At 36.8% G+C, this 21,562-nt stretch overlaps 1 protein-coding gene across 1 annotated transcript in view; it reads right to left on the bottom strand.

Moving 5' to 3' along the window:
• Nucleotides 1-4,928: 4,928 nt before the first annotated feature.
• Nucleotides 4,929-21,562, bottom strand: part of FSIP2 (fibrous sheath interacting protein 2) — a 110,079-nt gene continuing 93,445 nt past the window's right edge. The window contains exons 21-24 of the mRNA XM_062196542.1: nucleotides 14,060-14,106; nucleotides 10,060-10,103; nucleotides 6,480-6,549; nucleotides 4,929-5,062 (exon numbers count right to left, since the gene is read on the bottom strand). Of these exons, the coding sequence (XP_062052526.1) occupies nucleotides 4,929-5,062; nucleotides 6,480-6,549; nucleotides 10,060-10,103; nucleotides 14,060-14,106 (295 nt within the window). The remainder of the gene's footprint in view (nucleotides 5,063-6,479; nucleotides 6,550-10,059; nucleotides 10,104-14,059; nucleotides 14,107-21,562) is intronic.

Here is a 21,562-nt window from a genome sequence, read left to right as displayed (position 1 = left end):
CTCTCAAAACCAGAAAGAATTTTTAACAACAAATTCACCTTCAAATTAAACCTTGATGTAAGTCTTGATTTTTTAACTTAAAGTATGTTTTAGAAGCATGGTCATACGCCTATTGAACAACTTATTCAATAGCCAACACAGAAAAGTATGAGTTAATTTTTTGTAATGGAATTTGAATTTTTACTAGTAAAGGCAATTGTTTTTAAAATATATTTACTTATTTATTTGAAAGGCAAAGTAACAGCTGGATCTGGGCCAGGCTGCAGCCAAGAGTCAGTAACTTCCTCTAGGTGGCCCACACGGGTGTCAAGGACACAAAAACTTGGACCTGCTTCTGCTGCCTTCCTAGGCATATTAACAAAAAGCTGGATGGTAAGTGGAGCAGATGGGATTTAAGCTGGCACTCTGACAAAGGATGTTGCAAGTAGTGGCTCAAACCATTGTGCCAAAACACTGGCCCCAAAGGACATCATTTTTTAGTAGTAAAATATATATCATAATTATTTATGGATTCCACACATTAATATCATATAGAGGTCAATAAAGTACCATTCATGGATTAAATTAGGCCTGTATCTGTTTACAAATTGAAGAATCAGGGCCGGTGCTGTGGTGTATAGGGTAAAGCCACTGTCTGCAGTGCCGGCATTGTATATGGGCGCCGGTTCGAGTCCCAGCTGCTTCACTTCTGATCCAGCGCTCTGTAATGGCCTGGGAAAGCAGCACAAGATAGCCCAAGTCCTTGGGCCCCTGCACCCATGTGGGAGACCCAGAAGAAGCTCTTGGATCCTGGCTTTGGATTGGGGCAGCTCCGGCTGTTGTGGCCATTTGGGGAGGGAACCAGCAGGTGGAAGACTTCTGTCTCTCTGCCTCTGTCTCTCTGTAACTTGGCCTTCAAATGAATAAATAAATCTTTAAAAAATCATTCTCAAACAGAGTACTTACATGTACATATTTAATCACTAGGTAGCATGTGAACCAAAGTGTTTCCAATTCTATAGAAAAATCCTATGTTAAAAGATAGAGAACATGCAATGTTTAATTCTGCAAAATGACAGTAGTCTGGATGACATCTGAATGGATGCTTTCAACAATGCTATCCACTTATACACTTGAATACAGAGGTGGTTCTGAAAATAATTCTGAGTTAGATACGGAGATATTCTCTTCATTTTTGTTAGCAGACATAGGTTACACATTTCCGAGTGATAATTGAGGTTATTATAGATAGAAGCAATTATTGAATCACATCATTATCATTTTCCTACAAAATTAAGCTAAATAGTCATTTGTTTTTCTGGATAGTTTAATGTCATAACCATACTGATTAAGTTCCTTAAAATAAATTCAGTTTTGTAAAACAAAATTTTCTCATGTTTCTACTTCAGTACTAGCTATTGCCAAGAACATTTCAGATAGAAGAGAGTACATTACAATTTTCTAAAAATTCATGTCAACCTTTGTGTAGATGGTGATGATATCTGACATTTTTTGCTGACTGAACTACATTTTGAATCTTTATAACAATATCCTTGTATTACAAAGGCAAACATGCTAAAGTTGGAAGTTGAAGTTATTACAAGGTAGAAAGTTTAACTGAGTTAGAAAATTTCCATTCATCACTGTACTGGTTATGCATCTTGTTGAGTATTTCCTACTACTTGTTATGTTCTTACAAATGGAATCTTGATGAATATATTCATGTGGAATATTTATGTAAAGGGTATAATTTTATTCACCAACATTTTATTGATTTATTTTATTCACAAAGTTATTTTATCTGGAAAGAATGCTTGTTTGTTTTTGTCTCTGTGGCTATTTTTTGTGTTTATGGTATTTTATCTACAGTTATTTATTTTCAAATGGTGATTTATCTATAGTTGGGGACTTTTGCCTTGGAAGTTACTTTATAAACTGATGATATTTTCCTGCAGTTAGGGAAAACTGATTTCCTTTGGTCTGGTATACATTTTTTTAAAGTTCATTTAATTTTATTTATAAAAAGGCATAGAGACAGAGAGGGGAGAGGTCTTCATCTCCTGGTTCATTCTCCAAATGCCCACAACAACCAAGGTTGTGTCAAGCCAAAGCAAGGAGCCAGGAATTTCATCCAAGTCTCCTACTTCCGTGGCAGGGACCAAGTACTTGAGCCATCATCTACTGTATCCCCAGTTGCACATTAAAATGAAGAAGAATGGGAAGTGGAGGCCTGCCTCTGATAATGGATGCAGGTGTTCTCAACCTGCTCCACTAAAATGCCTGCATCTGGTGTATTTTTATTTGAGCATATGAATATGACTTGAATAGTGAAACAATCATTCAAAGTTGTGCTTAAATTTTAGCATGGTTTTCAACTTAATTTGCTAACATTGTGATGGTAACATTGTCTACATATTTAACTTAGAAATAGTTGCTCAACTGGATTTCCACGTGCAGAAGCATGAAGCAAGACCCCTACCTTTCACCTTACAAAAAATCCACTCAACATAGATTAAAGATCTAAATCTATGACACGACACCATCAAATTATTAGAGAATATTGGAGAAACCCTGCAAGATATAGGCACAAGCAAAGACTTCTTGGAAAAGACCCAGGAGGCACAGGCAGTCAAAGCCAAAATTAACAATTGGGATCAAATTGAGAAGTTTCTGTACTGCAAAAGAAACAGTCAGGAGAGTAATGAGGCAACCGACAGAATGGGAAAAGATATTTGCAAACTATGCAACAGATAAAGGATTAATAACCAGAATCTAAAAAAGAGATCAAGAAACTCCACAACAACAAAACAAACAACCCACTTAAGGGATGGGCCAAGGACCTCAATAGACATTTTTCAAAAGAAGAAATCCAAATGGCCAACGGACACATGAAAAAATGTTCAAGATCACTAGCAATCAGGGAAATGTAAATCAAAACCACAATGAGGTTTCACCTCACCCCAGTGAGAATGGCTCACATACAGAAATCTACCAACAACAGATGCTGGCAAGCATGTGGGGAAAAAGGGACACTAACCCACTGTTGGTGGGAATGCAAACTGGTTAAGCCATTATGGAAGTCAGTCTGGAGATGGAGATTTGATCTTTTTTGATCTATTCAGATACCTGAATATAACCCTACCATACAACCCAGTCATTCCACTCCTTGGAATTTACCCAAAGGAAATTAAATTGGCAATCAAAAAAGCAGTCTGCACCTTAATGTTTATTGCAGCTCAATTCACAATAGCAAAGATCTGGAATCAACCTAAATGCCATCAACAGTAGACTGGATATAGAAATTATGGGACGTGTTCTTTATAGAATAATATACAGCAGTAAAAAATGAAATCCGGTCATTTGGAACAAAATGGAGGAATCTGGAAAACATCATGCTGAGTGAAATAAGCCAGTCCCAAAGGGAAAAATATCATATGTTCTCCCTGTTCGGTGACAACTAACTGAGCACCAAAGGGGAAACCTGTTAAGTGAAATGGACACTATGAGAAACAGTGACTTGATCAGTCCTTGCCCTGACTGTTGATGAACAACTTAATACTTTGTCCCTTTTTGTATTTTTTGTTCTATTTAACACAATTGGTGGAACTCTGTAATTAATACACAATTATTCTTAGGTGTTTAAATTTAACTGAAAAGTGATCCCTGTTAAATATAAGGGTGGGAAGAAGAGAGAGAGGAGATGTACAGTTTGGGACATGCTCAATCTGACTTGCCCCAAATGGTGGAGTTAGAAACATGCCAGGGGATTCCAATTCAATCCCATCAAGGTGGCAGGTACCCAGGCCAACTGATCAGTTTCAGTTCACAATTGATCATATTGATAGGTCTAAGAGACAAAGGGATCACACAAACAAGACTAGTGTCTGCGAATACTAACTGATAGAATTAAATAGGAGAGAACAATCCAACATGGGAAGCAGGATACACAGTAGACTCATAGAATGGCAGATGTTCTAAACAGCACTCTGGCCTCAGAATCAGCCCTTAAGGCATTCAGATCTGGCTGAAGAGCCCATGATAGTATTTTAGGCATGGAAAGCCAAGACATTCTGGCAAAAAACAAACAAACAAACAAACAAAAAACAAACCTAAATGAAAGATCCCTGTGAGTGAGATCCCAGTGGAAAGAACAAAGAACATGCCATTAAAGTAGGAAGTACCTTTCTCTGAAGGGAGGAGAGAACTTCCACTTTGACTATGACCTTGTGTAAATAAGATTGGAGTTGGCGAACTCAAAAGGCTTCCATAGCCTTGGCAACTCATAACAAGACCCTAGGGTGATTACTGACGCCATAAATAAGAGTGCCAATTTATTATGTCTACAACAGGAGTCACTGTGCACTTACTCCCTATGTAGGATCTCTGTCCTTAATGTGTTGTACAATGTGAATTAGTGCTATGACTAGTACTCAAACAGTACTTTATACTTTGTGTTTCTGTGTTGGTGCAAACTGTTGAAATCTTTACTTAATATATACTAAATTGATTTTATGTATATAAGCATAATTGAAAATGAATCTTTATGTGAATGGAATGGGAGTGGGAGCAGGAGATGGGAGGGTTGTGGGTGAGAGGGAAGTTATGGGGGGGAGGCCAATGTCCAAAAGCTGTACTTTATATTAAATAAAAGTTAAAAAAAAAAGGAATCCTTGCTTATTTTCTGATAGGTGCTGAGTTGCCTGGTTTACTGCTTATATTTTCAGTCATTTTCTCTCATGAGACATAGGTAATTCTGGTGTTTAACATCTTCTAATACCAAAATGATGATCAAAGTAATATATTAAGCCATTATTTTAAAAGGTACCTTTTACATTTTCTATTGATGTTATTTTCAGTACTGTAAAAATTACAGGACACCATGTTATGCTTTAAAAATATTTTATTTTCTAAAGGAAGTAAGCATACTTATATGAAGCATAGAAGTTTCATTACTTGTTCTGGTTAGATGGTGAGGAAGATTTAGAAATGTCAGTGTTAGGTCGGGAAAACACCTTTGAAAGAACTGAAGATACTTTTGCCAACATATTAGATCCTTGTTTGGAAACATTGGGTTTGGGAGTTTCTGTAATCAAAGCAAAAAGGCATTTTAATTGAGGAAGTCACATCAGGGCATTGATGATATTTTATGATATTCATAAAATAGTCTGTGGGATTTTAAGAACATTCATAAAATTTACTTTACTTGATCCATTAAGCTCCTATGAAGGAAGCAAGGAGAATCATATCTTCATTTAGGGGCTCTGAAGCTTGTTGAGGTCACATCCCCTTCCTAAGGTCATAGGAGTCAAAAGTAGCCAGACTGCGAATAGGGTCTAGGCTTTCTGACTTGTATGGCATCATCACGCTCATTTCACCTTGAGATTCTATAGTCAGGGTGCAAAGTCCAGTTTTTAATTTTCCAGCAAAATATTCTGAGAATGCATGATGAGCTAAAAGGGAAAGTAACTTTCAACTCTATCCAGTGAGAATGTCTATTTCAGAATCTGATGTGAAAATTTAAGTACATTAAAACTGTTGTAATTCTCAGCTACTTTGGTTAAATTTGTTGACTGCAAATAATTTTTGTCATCTCAGATATGAAAATATAGATAGGAAAATACAGATAATCAGTCTCAATATGGATTCACTTGTTTTCTTGACCATTTATTCAGGACACAGAGAAGATCATACCTCCCTTTAACAAGCCTACTATTTGACATGTAAATACAGATATGAACATGTATATACTTTTCTGATACTCCATGATTAAGCTGTGAAAAGACACAAAAATCTACTAAGATTAGGACTAAGAAAAGATTGGGACTAAGAAAAACATTTTATTAAATATTATACATGATATTCAAAAATCAGGAATTTTTATGCAAAATATTTACATTCATTTTCTTTTGAAAAAGGGCAATATTTGAATTGGAAGACCCTGACAACAATCTGAAATGCTAGGGAGAGAAGGAGAGTAGCAGCTCCCTCCTTCAGATGGAACATACACCCCCAGTGAGACACAGACTCCTACTCAACCTGCTGTTCTTGTTTATAATGCTCACCTTGCTCCTGGAAGTAACTGAGTATGCAAATTAGGATGACGTTGAATGAGTATAAGTCTTTGCAAACAGGCAGATCTGTGTTTGAATCATAGTTTTGCAGCTTGTGGCTGGGGGATGACCTTGGATAGCCTACTGCCATTTTTCTCCTTAATTATTCATATTTTTCTCATTTAATAAAATGTGGATAGTTGCAATGTAATAAAAGTTAGTACATTATCTGTTGTCCCTTGTGCATGAAACTAATGAAAACTGCTTATTAAACTGAAAGATTTTTATATAAATAATAAGAACACTAATTAATAAGAATTTCAGTACTATATTGATAACACGTAAGGAAAGAGTTACTCATTTGGGGAGGGAAACTGAACAATGATTTTAAGCTCAAAATAACTGGGAACTTTAGTATACTAGTTGTTAAAATGGTAGTGTATTTCATACCTGAAATGGCTTCCTTTGAGGAATACATATTGCCAATAACATCATTGGTTCCTTCGAAGATGGTAATGAACTGTCAAGGCAAATTGACATATTGAGTCTTTTATTGAACACTAAATGCTAGATATACCTGGAAATTGTCAAAGGGTGAATACAACCATTAAAGCATCTTACATACATGATATCTGTGGTCTTATGCCTCAAATAATTCTTTTGTGAAACTTAGGCTTATAATTTTTGCCAATTATAATAAATAGGATTGTCTCTGGTCATCAATGTAGGCCTTTATCACAAAATCATGGCTAAAGGCTCGGTCACATTAACCCATGAAAGATGTCAGCTCTATTGTCCCTTTTCCACTTAGGCTGAATTGGAAGAAGCTACAAATCCTTTTGGAAATAAAAGATACAATGATAGGGGAGAAGGAAAAAGGATGTTAGCTTCACAATTCTTTGTTTCCTTTCATGGAAACATTAGCTATTGTGTAGACTGGAGCAATAAAGTAATTGTTTTGACCTAGAAGTCCTGGGGACATGGCTTAGATACTTGCTTTACTCTGTAGACTGTGTGTGTATGTGTGTTGTGTGTGTGTGTGATTTCCTTTTTTATGATTTCACTTATTTTAATTTTAATTAATTTTTGACAAATTCAACATGATTTATACATACAAGTCTAAGAGCATATGATATTCCCTTCCTCCTTGCATCCCTCTGTCCTCCTACCTTTCTTTCTGACTTTTATAACTTCTTTGAATGTAGAAGCAGAAACTATACTAGAAAGACATAATAGTTTGGAAAAGGTGGTTTGGTTATTGTGCGGCTATTCTATAATGTTATCAGTTTTAAAATAAAGTGAATAATCAGTGACATACAGTGTAAATACATGTCACACGAGAAAAATGTCTGGTGTATAAATCTTGTAAAAAGTGTTATTATGAGAGTTTTATGATAGTTCCTCCAGGAGGACCTAAGGCAGTTTACATATAAAAATATTGAAAATAAGATACTCTAGGAATAAAATGGGGCACAGATAATCTAAAGTGCTGGTTCTCAACAGTGGCTATACAATACAGTTATCTGTGAACATATAAGTTAAGAAGTATGAATACCTTGAGTCCATACCAGTTTAATTGGAATCCATGAAGTGGGGGATTCTGATTTTTTTAAAAAACATACTCTTATATGGGTGCTGGGTAGAGTCCCAGTTGCTCTACTTCTGATCCAGTTCCCAGCTAACGGCCTGGGAAAAGAAGCAGAAGATGGCCCAATTGTTTAGGCCCCTGCTAACCATGGTGGAGACCAGGATGAAGCTCCTGGCTCCTGGCTTCAGACTGGCCCAGCCTGGGTGTTGTGGCCATCTGGGTAGTGAACCAGCAGATGGAAAATCACTTTCTTTTTCTCACCCTTCTCTGTAAATCTGACTTTCAAATAAATAAATAAATCTGGAAAAATATACACCCCAAAAGACACTAATATGGGAGAATTAGAACTGAGAATCCCTAATCTAAATAGGGCAGATGCTACCCTGTACCTGGAATAAGTAGATATACTTACACTTTTTTTTGTTTGTTTTCTTGTTTTTTTTTTTTTAACTTAAGAACATTTGCCCATTTTAATGTAGCACTGTTATACTGTTAAGACAACTTCAATTATTTTGTTTTTGACAATTTCAAAATTTTGTTTGTCATGGACTTGACTTCTCTTGTTCTTTTCCTTGAAATTTATAGATAATGTCTTTGTTCTTTGTATGTTGAGTAACTTTACATTGTGCCCTGGGCAATTTTAACAATTCATGAGATTCTTGATATTATTAAAATCCTCTGGAGAAGACTGATTTTTGTTTGTTGGTTGGTTGGTTTAAGCAAGCAATCATCCTTAAAGTACGCTACGTTCTGGGGAAGTTGTTTCCTGCAGTTTCAGTTTTCAGACTCTATAAAAATTTTTTGAATAGCCTTGTGATTGCACCACTACTGAGACTATTATTTAGGGGCCTGCACAGTGGCATAGCGGGTAAAGCCACTGCCTACAGTGCCGGCATCCCATATGGGTGCCAGCTTGAGTCCTGGCTGCTCCACTCCTGATTCAGCTCTCTGCTATGGCCTGGGAAAGCAGTAGAAGTTGGCCTAAGTCCTTGGGCCCCTGCACCCATGTGGGAGATCTGGAAGAAGATTCAGGCTCCTGGCTGTGGATAGGCCCAGCTCTGGCTGTTGTGGCCATTTGGGGAGTGAAGCAGCAGATGGAAGACATCTCTCTCCTTCTCTTTCTGCCTCTGCCTCTCTGTAACTCTGCTTTTCAAATAAATAAATAATCTAAAAAAAAAAAGACTATAGTTTAGGGGACAGCATTGCAGCACAGTGGGTTAAGTCACCACATGCAACACCAGCATCCCATATGGGTGCCAGTTCCATTCTTGTCTGCTCTACTTTCAAGCCATCTCCCTGCTAATATGCCTGGGAAAGCAGTGACAGGTATCCCAAACCCTTGGAACTCTGTTACCCATCGGGGAGATCATGATGATGAGCTTCTGGCTCCTGGCTTTGCCCTGCACAGCCCCAGCCATTGAGGCTATTTTGGGAGTGACTCAGAGGATGGAAGATTTCTGTCTCTCTCTGTCTCTCTGCCCTTCCCTCTCTCTGTAACTATGCCTTACAAATAAATAATCTTTTTACAAAAGCCTATATTTTATGTTCCAAAGCCTTTTGTGCATGTTATTTTTGGAAGTTATTGTCTAAGAGTAGCTGAGACTATTAAGTAGATGTTTACATTCACAAAAGAAGATTAGGTTGAGTGGAGAACTAAGCCAGTATCTTTGTAAAGTGGCAATCATCTTAAGTATGAGAGAATTTTACAAATTAATTCTCAACATTGTGCTATATTATGATATGAGAAATAGCTGAATAATTGATGGATATTGTTTAACGGAGGTGCGAGGACCTGCTTGGAATGTGATTAAATTGAAACAAGAAACAATGTAATAAAAACAGAGAAGAGGTTCTGAAGATTCATTCCTTATTGGGAACTTTCTGATACGGATTAAGGAAAAGGAACTTTCTTTGGCTTGCAGTGGAGCGTAGGAGAGCATTTTACAAAACTAATGAATGTGTTCTTAGGGATATGAGATTAGAATTCACTTTCTGTAAGCCACTTCTCTCCATCTCTGAAGTTAATGTTCCTCCCCGACATCCACCAAGTCCTTCAGTTGTGTCTACTCTGCCCTAGGGAGGGCCAATAAACTTCCTCACTATAAGCTTTTCTCCAGAGCCTAGAGTAACAGAGCTAATGAGTCGAACTGTATTTGAGTACTGAAGAGAATCAGTGGTTTACTTTGTGTACCTCAAGACATAATTCATATTTAAGTTTAAGTTGAGAATTTTTATTAAGGGATTTTTAGGTACCAAGCACAAGCCTCAGTTAGTAGAAGAGATTTGGATGTGAAACAATTGTTAAAAAAAAAAAAAAGAAGAAGAAGAAGTGTTTCCTGAAATTCCTTAAATCATAGCACATAGTCTTTGCACTTTTCAAATTATACGATTTTCAACTGGACTTCAGTGTATACCAACTAGAGACTACTGAAAAATATTTACCTTAACACTGCTTGCATTCTCTGGCTTTTGTTCCCGACAACTTTCTGTGGAGGTAGAAAGAAGGAGTCTTTTTCTGAGGTATATATACTAGTTGATACAACTCTGATTTTTTTTCACCAAAGAATCATGTAATTTAGTCATAGAAGAAGTAATTATTATTTTTTAAAAAATTTATTTAAATTACGTTTCATGTATTTCAAATGTACAGATTTAGGAATGTAGTGATACTTCTTCCCTCCCACTCACATTCCAAACCTTCTTTCTCCTCCCTCTCCCATTCCCATTCTTAATTTTTACAGAGATCTATTTTTAGTTTACTTAATGATCGTAAGGTTAACCCTACACTAAATAAAATAGTTCAACAAAAAGTATGAAGGAAAAAAAAAAAAACGCTGTTTCTCAACAGAAGAGACACCTGTAAATAATCATCGAATCTCAAAATGGACATTTTGAGAAGTGATTATTTTTTAAGGTATATACAATGAGGGTGAAGCTGAAATAAGTGAAACTCCTGGGAATATGTTAACTTTTCACTTAGAAATTATAAAAGACAAAGTGTGATATGGTAGGAAAGGCAAGTGGTATACATTATTAGCTACATATTCTATGCACAATCATCCCATTTCTAGGGGACTGTTTATTTACCTTAAAATAAGAGGTTACACTGTAGATGATTCCTAAGAGATTCCAACTCTTATCAGTCTTTGTCCATACCTACTTACTCCCTACTGAGGAGTCAGATAACTTGCATTCGAGTCTTAATTTTACTGCTTAGAACTATGTGAACATTGACAAATTAATTATAACTTCTCTGATTATCAATTTCCTGATATGTAGAATGTAAATTGTTTATTTCACAAGGGATACAGTAAAACATATATGAAAAATGACAAATTTTGTACACATGCACTCCTTACAATCATAATAATTCACTCTTTGAGTTATTCTTTGGGCTAATGTAGATTCTAGAAACTAAGCAATAGGAGAACATTAGGTAACTCAAATATGAAGGTATAGTGATTGATTACTGAAAAAAAATCTGAAAAAATTGCTAAGATTTTATTGTTGGTTAACAATATTCTATAGTACTGGAATCTACTTTATATGGTAGAACATAGAGTTTTGCTTTTACACAACCAAGGACATTTGATTTACTACCAGTTATGTCAGTCCAAACAGTTTTTTTTTTTTCATGTTTCTAGACTAAATGGGCATAAAACTCCAAGTAGTATTGGTGAAGAGGCACAGACAAATTCTTGACACTTGGAGTGACTGTAAAATCATATTTAAGAACTAGGAATCTAGCATAGACCTTCCTAGTAAACTCCAGACTTAAATATCCAATTACTTATGTTACACTTTAACTTTAATACCTAAAGGATACTTCAGTATCAACATAACCAAACAACACTTGTGCTCTCCCCCTGTGCTATTCACTAAATGCCTCCATTTACTATATGCCATAGACTATTTTAAGCTTTGGGGGATACAGTTGATAACAGATATAAAAATCTATCTTCATGGATCTTAAATTCTAGAGGAGACTCAAAAAACACGTAGTTCGAATATGCAGTCTGCCAGGAAAGTACCAAGGGAAAAGATATGGTAAAAGCAGTGATATGTAATGTCATGATGGGAAACAAGTTGCACTTTCAGGGAAGGTGTTCAGAGAAGATGTCACTGAGAAATGACATTTGAGTCAAGATTTGAAAATGAAGACTTCGCAATGCAGTTACTGGAGGAAGTACTTACAGGATGGACTGGCAACTGCAAAGGCCATAAATGTCTGGAATATCTAAGGAATAACTAGGAGGCAAATTAAGCGGGAGTGGAGTGAACCACAGAGAGAAACAGAGGAGAAGGTGAGAGAAGTCATAGGGGCTAGGGTGATACCCAGGTGATGTATGTAGGCTTTTGTAAGCCAGTACAGTAAATTGGGATTTTGTTCTCATCGTTTGTCTTCCCACCCCAAGTTAAAATGCAAATTCTATGACAGAAATAACTGTCAGACTAATATGTGTATGTAGTCTTATAACTTAAAGGTAATAGTAAATCTTCAAACGAATGAATAATTGGACAGTTACAATATCCTGAAGGATATAAGAAATAAGCATGATCACTGCAACACAATTGAATAAAAGAAAACAAAACACTGGTGGTGGCAGGAGACTTGAGATCCAAACTAGATCATTTTCAAGTATAATAATATTGGACTCATCACTTTTTCAACCTCATCTTAAGTTTATCCATCAGATGAGGAGGGTGGTCATAGGCAGTTTCTGTCTGTATAACAGAGTATGGTTTCATAATTCAGAAGTCATATTAGTGATTGCTCTGACACCTAATGGTTATATGTTCATGGAAATTCTGGTATACTTACTATTGTTTTGTGAATTACCTTAAAATGGTTTCTAAGTTGAGGGGAAATGTTCCCTGGATGGGTTGCATGTTTGAAATAGCCATGATAAAACTGTGGTTTGGAGTTCAAGGCCATGTTATAGTAAACATGCCACCCTTCTTCTTACACATGCTGTCATTGTTAGAAGAATCACATTAGTACTCTGAGTAATCAACAGATGACTAGAAACTCCTAACAAACATCTTAAGGAGCCAGTACAGAGATTTTCAAAATGGAAAGAAGAAAAGGGTAGGAAGGAAGGAGGGAAAGTAGGAAGAGAGGGAGAAAGGGAAGAAGGTCCATTGCAGCCAGATTTTAATGTGGGCAAATAAATTTAGTTTTAAGAGGCTGTTTTTACATTTTGGTAGGGTAATGGCATGCAGAGGTAGGCTATATAAGGCCAATAAAAACACCTGACCCTACCACGGAAACTGAAGGAAAACATTAAAATTCAATAAATTGGGGCTGGCGCTGTGGTGTAGTGGGTAAAGCTGCTGCCTGCAGTGCTGGCATCCCATATAGGCACCCATTCTAGTCCCAGCTGCTCCACTTCTGATCCAACTCTCCATTATAGCATGGGAAAGTGGTGGAAGATGGCCAAATCCTTGGGCCCCTGCACCCATATGGGAGACCCAGAAGAAGCTCCTGGCTCCTGGCTTCAGAATGGCACAGCTAGGGCTGTTGCAGCCATCTGGGAAATGAACCAGCAGGTGGAAGACTTCTCTGTCTCTCTGCATCTGCCTCTCTGTAACTCTGCCTTTCAAATAAATAAATAAATAAATAAATCTTTAAAAAATTCAATAAAGGTATAGCTGTCTACTTTTTAAGTTGATGATTTTGTATGGGATGTGATTCATGTTATAAATATCCAAATTTTCCTTGACAGGAAAAAGTTTCCTCATCTCTGAAGGAAGTGTGACTAATCAAAGAAAAATTAATCAAATCAGAGAGGCATGAGTTCTGGCTGATATATGGACTATAATGAAAACATATCCTTATTGTCACACAGGAGCAGAGAAAATATACATTCATAGTACCTCAGGTACTTGATTTTAAAATTGTTATTGAACTTTTTTTAAAAAAATATTTATTTATTTATTTGAAAAGCAGAGTTAGAGAGACAGAGACAGAAAGAGAAGTCTTCCATCTGGTGGTTCACTCCCCATATGGCTGCAATGGCTGGAGCTGCAGTGATCAGAAACCAGGAACCAGGAGCTTCTTCCAAGTATCCCTTAGGTCCAGGGGCCTAAGGACTTGGGTCATCTTCTGCTGCTTTCCCATGGCCATACCCAGAGCTGGATGGGCAGTGGAGCAGCCTGGACTTGAAGTGATGCCAATATGGGATGCCGGCACCATAGGCAGCGGCTTTACCTGCTATGCCACAGCGCCAGCCCTATAAAATTGTTAGTAAACTTTTAATACCAACTCAGATAAGGCAAAGTATTTGGCCTGATTTCACACCTGAATGATGTAATATTGGGTCACTTTCCAAAAGTAAATAAATTCACAGGAAAAAAATTAAATTTATTTGAAAACCAAAAAAGTCATTTTTGTAAACATTTTAACTACTCTATAATTTAAATAAAGAAGAAAGAATCCAACCTTCTAATATTGTAGCACTGGGATCTGGGTTATAATCTTCAGTCTCACTGAAACAAAAGAAAAATGACATCACTTCCTGTGTATATAATAAATGAAGAAATTACAGGTTAAGTGAAATAATACCCAGTCTTCATTTGGAAGCAAATCTGTAAAAGTATATTGCTGAAATTTCAAATGGAATAAAAATGATTTCTAATCTAATTTTCCCAGTTAAAATTATGATTAAAGTTATATAAAATTATCCTCATCACTATTTTTAGGTGAATAATTCTGTGGCTTTAGAACATTCACATTGTTATGCAACCATCACCACTATCCATTCCCAGTATCCTTACATCTTACCTATTTGTAACTCCAAACCCATTGAATACTAACATCCCCTTTCCCTCATTTTCCTTTTCCCTTTCACCTGGAAACAAACCCTCTATCCTTTCTGATTCTATGACTACTACTACTTGAGGCATAACATATGAGTAGAATCATGGAATATTTGTTTTCTGTGTCTAACGTCCCATTAGCATAATATAAAGTGTTCAATGTTCACATTGTATCATGTGTTGGAATTTCCTTCTTTTTTAAGGCTTAATCTATAGGATGCAGATAACACGTATTGTTTATCCACCCATCCATCAATGGATGTGTAGGATGCTTTCATTATTTGTCTATTGTGAATAATACTATAACATGAGTGTACAAATATCTGTTCCAGTTCCTGCCTTTGATTATTTTAGACATATACTCAAATTAAAATATTGTATCATATTCTAATTCTATGTTTAGCTTTTAGAGAAAACTCCAAAGGATTTTCCACACTGTGTGCAACATTTTATATTCCCACCAGATTTCCATTGCTATACATCATTACCAGTGTTATTTCCTCCCTCCCTCCCTCCCTCCCTCCCTCCCTTCTTTCCTTCCTTCCTTCCTTTCTTCCTTCCTTTCCTCTCTTACCTTCCTCTCCCCTCTCTTCTCTGCTTTCCTTTCCTTTCTTTTGCTACTTTCCTTTTTCCTTCATCCCTCCCTTCCTCTTTCCTTCTTTCAATTTCCCTCCAGTTTTTGATATAGCTATCCTAATAGATTTACAGTACTTTATTGTGAGTTTAATTTACATTGCTCTAATGTTTAATGATGTTTAACATCTTTTCATGTGCTTATTAACTATTTTATACCTTCTTTGAAGAAATGGCTATTCTTTTGCACATTTTTAGTTGGGTTTTTTTAATTGTTGTTTAGATATGGGAGCTTTTTACATTATGTTTCAATTTAATATTTCATTTTTTAAATTTAATATTCACTCATCTCAAATAATTTATAAATTTCTTATGATTACTGCCTAGATCCTTTACTTAAGAATAACAATCCCATCAAGGTGGCATGTACCAATACCATCTCACTAGTCCAAGTGATCAACTTCAGTTCACAATTGATGACTCTGATAGGTCTAAGAGTCAAAGGGATCACACAAACAAGACTAGTGTCTGCTAGTACTAACTGATAGAATCAAAAAGGGAGAGAATGATCCAACATGGGAAGCAGGATACACAGCAGACTCATAGTATGGCAGATATCCTAAATAGCACTCTGGCCTCAGAATCGGATCTGGCTGAAGAGCCCATGAGAGTATTTTAGGCATGGAAAGCCAAGACACTCTGGAAAAAAAGAAAAAGACCTAAATGAAAGATCTCTGTGAGTGAGATCCCAGTGGAAAGAACGGGGCCATTGAAGAAGGAGGTACCTTTCTCTGAAGGGAGGAGAGAACTTCCACTTTGACTATGACCCTGTCAGAATAAGATCGAAGTCCGTGAACCCTAAAAGCTTCCATAGCCTTGGCAACTCATGACTAGAGCCTAGGGAGATTACTGACGCCATAAACAAGAGTGCCAAATTGTTAAGTCAGCAACAGGAGTCACTGTGTACTTACGTCTCATGTGGGATCTGTCCTTAATGTGTTGTCTAATGTGAAGTAATGCTATAACTAGTACTGAAACAGTATTTTTACACTTTGTGTTTCTGTGTGGGTGCAAACTGATGAAATCTTTACTTAGTATATACTGATAAAGATAATTGAAAATGAAAAAAAAAAAAAACCCTTGGTTTTAAATTGGAAATTGCATAGAAAATTAATCAATTTTTTTTAAAAATCTCATGTAGGATCTCTGTCCTTAATGTGCTGTACATTGTGATTTAATGCTATAACTAGTACTCCAACAGTATTTTTCACTTTGTGTTTCTATGTGGGTGCAAACGGTTGAAACCTTTACTTAATATATACTAAACTGATCTGTATATAAAGAGAATTGAAAATGAACCTTGATGTGAATGGAAGGGGAGAGGGAGTGGGAAAGGGGAGGGTTGCGGGTGGAAGGGAAGTTATGGCGGGGGGGGAGACACTGTAATCCATAAGCTGTACTTTGGAAATTTATATTCATTAAATAAAAGTTTTTAAAAAAATCATATGCCATTTAATTCCTAATTATTTCTGGTTTTTCAGTTTTCCTTCTGCTTTTGATTTCTAGTTTCCTTATGTTGTGAATGGTAAAATACTTTGCATTATTTCAAACTTTGCAAATTTACTAAGACTCATTTTGTGGCCCAAGATATTGTGTATCCTAAGAATTTTTCAGGTGCACTCTAAAAAATTGGAATCTACTGTTGTTACATGGAGTGTTCTGTATATGTGTATTAGGTTAAATTGGTCAATAATGTTGTTTACATATAATACTTACTGATAATGTTATTGAACAGTTATTTATTTCTCTCTTCAATTCTACCTGTATTTACTGTGAATATTTTGAATCTCTAGTGTTGTATATATGTTTATAATTATTATACATATTTGATAAATTATTCCTTTATCATTACATTGTTTTTTCCTTGTAGTAATTTTTCACTTACAGTTTAGTTTTTCTAATATTAATACAGCTGCCTTTGCTTACTTCTCATTTTTATTTGTGTTCTTTTTTCATTCTTTCACTTTCAATCAATTGATGTTCTTAATATAAAGTGAGTATCTTGCGGCAAAAATACACTTGAATCTCTTGTTAAATTATATGCTTTCATCTGTATCTTTTGACTTAAAATTGCTAATCCATTTACACATCAATTAATTACTGATAGGAAATAACTTACTTTTGTAAGTTTTCATTTTCTCCTCTACTATTTTTTTGTGTTAGTTGATGTTCTTGGTAACTGTTTGAATCCATTCAAATTTGTAAAATGTATATTTGATAGATACTTTGTCATTACCAGAGGAATTACATGTAACATTCTAAAATTTGAAAATATTCTTTAAATGGTTAACACATTAAATTGCATACAAAAATCGACTCCTATATAGCTATGCTCCCTACTTCTTTTTCACAGTATGGATAGCACCAATTACATCTTTATCAAATGAGAGGATTTTGGTAGCAGCCTTTTGGGCAGGATTGAGGATCACGGGAGGGCCAGCCTTCAGTTCACTGTACTTAGGGTTATGGGAACACTGTTCTGGAGACAAGGGGGTCCATTCAGGTACACATATTGGCAGAGATAAAGCTTCATAGCACTTCTAGAGTTTTCCCCTATTGCCAGTTCCAGGATTCTATACACTATTTTCATACCATATATCTTTTCCATTCAAGCAATTATTTTCACATGTTATATTGCCTGAGGTTGTCTAAGAAATGAATTAATTAGTCCTGTGGTCATTCAATCTGCAGTGCTAGATCATATTTGTTACCAATAGCTTTGCAAACCAGGACAGCTTAAGGTTGTGCCAAGGCTGACTTTGTGTGCTGCCTGCTGCTGAGATGGACCTGCAGCCTGAGGTTGTTGCAGCCAAGCTTAGTTGATGCTGGACCATAGTAAGTCCAATTGACTGGGATCACAGACATCCACTTGGACCAAGAGCATGTCCGGTGGTTTCATCAGCTGGCCCTGACCTGAGGACAATAATCATTAGTATCTGCCCAGCAATATTTTATCATTTTCAAGACACAAAGTTGTGTTTACTTTGGTGACCTACTCTCCATTGCTTTGAATCGCTTTCTTTGTTTGTTTGCCCACAGTTGGTGGAGGGGTGATGAAACCAGTCTCTTGGCAACCTAGACAAATACTAAGCTGGGTCGCAACTGAGACTCATAGCTACAAGGCCCTATGCAGATGCACATCTCATCTATGCTGCAAGAGGCTGGGATGATGAAGAATAAAGCATTCATCCATTCCACCAAGGTGTATATCTCTACCTGATGTCTATGAGCTTCGCCTTGTGATAGAGACTTTTGGGCTTTATCTTCTCCTGGGTCTCACAGTGCTAGACTTGGTTTTAAACTTCAAGGAAAAGTCCTAAGTTCACTTTCCCACTCTATTCCCTGTAGTGGTTGTTCTGCTTTTCTGTCTCCCAGAGATTGGGGTGGGGTGGTAGAAGTAGTCCTTTGTTTGCTCAGGACAACATTAAGTTCAGTCATACTTGAATCTCACAACAGGGCTCAGTGCAGTTTCAGAGTATATGTCAGGCCTGTGTGATGCTGGACATGAGAGAGACCAAAATGATTCCATCCCACCAGGGCACAGGGCTCTATCTGATGGTGATTCTGAGCTGTGAAGGCAAAGTCTTAATAGAGTTTCCTCACCTTACTCCCCAGTGTCAAGGCCTTTTAGTGTGATCTGTTACAGATTAGGGAATGTGAAGGAGGTAGTCTCTTTGACAAAGCCTAGGTGCTCCGGTATTGGTCTAGAGGCAGAGGCCGTGGGGCTTTGTCTTACTCCAGGTTTCACCATAAAAGGCCTGAGAATTAGTTTAAGTCTAAGGTGTGGACTTTATTCCCTTTCACTCTCCCTAGTACGAAGTGTCTCCCATGTCCACCTGGGGAATGAGTGATTTGGCAACTCTTTCCTTCCTGACTTCTTCAATGTGTTTTCTTATGACACCAAACCAGGCACTGGAGGCTTTTATCTGACATCCTTGGTTCTTGTGAGGATGGCCTGATGTCACAATATATATATAGCTGCTCAAATTGTTAACTTTGTGGGGGATTACTGAAGCTTTGTCACCATCTTACTCCGACCTTGAATAACATTCTTTATCATTTCTTGTAAGGTGGGTCAAAGTGTCAATGAATTCTCTTAGGCATTTTTTTTTTTTTTTTTTGCTTTGGGATGTCCTAATCTCTAACTTTTGAAGGACTTTTTTTTCCTGGATATAATTGTTCTTTGAAGTGTTTTTGTTTTACGTTTAGCTCTTTAAATATAACATCTTACTCTCCCTTGGCTTTCAAAATTTAGGTTAAGATTCACTGATAATCTTAAGAGTCCTTGCACATGATAAGTCCTCTTTCTGCTTTTTTTCTGTCTTCTGACAATTCAATTACAAAAGGTCTTGGAGTGATTATTTTCTGTCTATTCTATTTGGAATTTACTGGCCTTCCTGTTTTCTTGTTTTTGTAAATCCAGGTCTTCAAATGGAGTTTTCAGCCTGCTTTTCCTCCAAAATATCTCTGTTGGCTTCTCAAAGTCTTCTTGTAATCATGTAATCACATAATACATACATTGGTCTGCTTTGTGGTGTCTCCAAAATCTCCTTAGCCTCTCTCTGCTATTCCTCTTACTTAATTTTGCATCTCAGATTTGTTAATTTCAAGTGAATGACTTGAAGTTCATATACTTTCTTCTCTCTGTCCACATTTGCAAGTGAAACTATCTACTGAATCTTTCAGTTCCATTATTGTATTCTTTAGCTCTTGGCTCTGTGCTTATCATTTCTTTTGTTGATATTCTCATAGCTTATGTTTTCCTATAGAACTTACTTAAAGAAGCTATCTTTAAGCAGTAAATATCTTTTTAAATTAAAATTAACAGTACCATAAAAATATGCATATTTAAGGGATATTCTATTTTGTTTTGCTATATGTATACATTATATAATATTCAGTAAGTGACAATATATTTATCTTTTCAAGTATTTAACATTTCATTATAGTGTAAACATCCAAAATCATATCATCTAGCTTTTAAGTACAGAAATATACAGTACACTAGTATTACCAAGAGTAAATTTATTATATCTAACTATAACTAAGTAATGGTTAATCAACCTTTCCCCATCTTGCCCTCTTCTTTTTCCTCTCCATTCTCAGGTAATGGCCATTATACATTTAACTTCTATCAGATCACTGTTGATTATACTTCACATTTGGGTGAGATTGTGTGATGTTTGTCTTTTTGTACTTTGTTTATTCATACACTTAACATATTGACATCCATTTCCATCCACCTTGTTGCAAAGGACATGGTTGCATCCTTTTTATGATTGAGTAGTATTCCATTGTAGGTATGTACCAAATTTTTTTAATCCACTCATCACTATATGGAGATTTAAGTTGTTTCTATTTCTTGGCTGTTATGAATAGTGCTGCAATAAACATGGAAGCACTGTTATCTCTTTCACAGATGGATGTATTTTTTTTTTTTGGACAGGCAGAGTGGACAGTGAGAGACAGAGACAGAGATAAAGGTCTTCCTTTTCTATTGGTTCACCCCCCAATGGCTGCTGTGGCTGGCGCGCTGTGGCCTGTGCACTGTGCTGATCCGAAGCCAGGAGCCAGGTGCTTCTCTTGGTCTCCCATGCGAATGCAGGGCCCAAGGACTTAGGCCATCCTCCACTCCTGGGCCACAGCAGAGAGCTGGACTGGAAGAGAGGCAACTGGGACAGAATCCGGCACCCCAACTGGGACTAGAACCTGGTGTGCCGGTGCTGCAGGTGGAGGATTAGCCTATTGAGCCATGGCACTGGCTAGATGGATGTATTTTTTTTTAACTTTTATTTAATGAATATAAATTTCCAGTGTACAGCTTATGGATTACAATGGCTTCCCCCTCCCATAACTTCCCTCCCACCCACAACCCTCCCCTCTCCCGCTCCCTCTCCCCTTCCATTCACATCAAGATTCATTTTCAGTACTCTCTATATACAGAAGATCAATTTAGTATAAAGATTTCAACAGTTTGCACCCACATAGAAACACAAAGTGAAACATACTGTTTGAGTACTAGTTATAGCATTAAATCACAATGTACAACACATTAAGGACAGAGATCCCACGTGAGGAGCAAGTGCACAGTGGCTCCTGTTGTTGACCCAACAAATTGACACTCTAGTTTATGGTACCAGTAACCACCCTAGGCTGTCGTCATGAGTTGCCAAGGCTATGGAAGCCTTCCAAGTTTGCCGACTCTGATCATATTTAGACAAGGTCATAAAAGACAGAGTGAGGATAGTAACCAATGATCCTAAGAGTGGCATTTACCAGGTTTGAACAATTATACAGCATTAAGTGGGGAAGAGGACCATCAGTACACACAGGTTGGGAGTAGAGCCATTGGTGGTAGAGTAGAGGTTATGATTACAAAGGAATGAGGCGCAAGTGGACTAGACAGGGTCTAGAACAAAGGACAGAGTCATTATTAGAGGAGCTAAGAAAGGTGCTGTCTAAGCTACAATTAAGTTTTCTGATTGAGAGGCAA

This window comes from Lepus europaeus, chromosome 1 (assembly GCF_033115175.1).
Source record: "Lepus europaeus isolate LE1 chromosome 1, mLepTim1.pri, whole genome shotgun sequence".
Taxonomy (NCBI): domain Eukaryota; kingdom Metazoa; phylum Chordata; class Mammalia; order Lagomorpha; family Leporidae; genus Lepus; species Lepus europaeus.
This window is presented reverse-complemented; position numbering and strand designations above follow the sequence as displayed.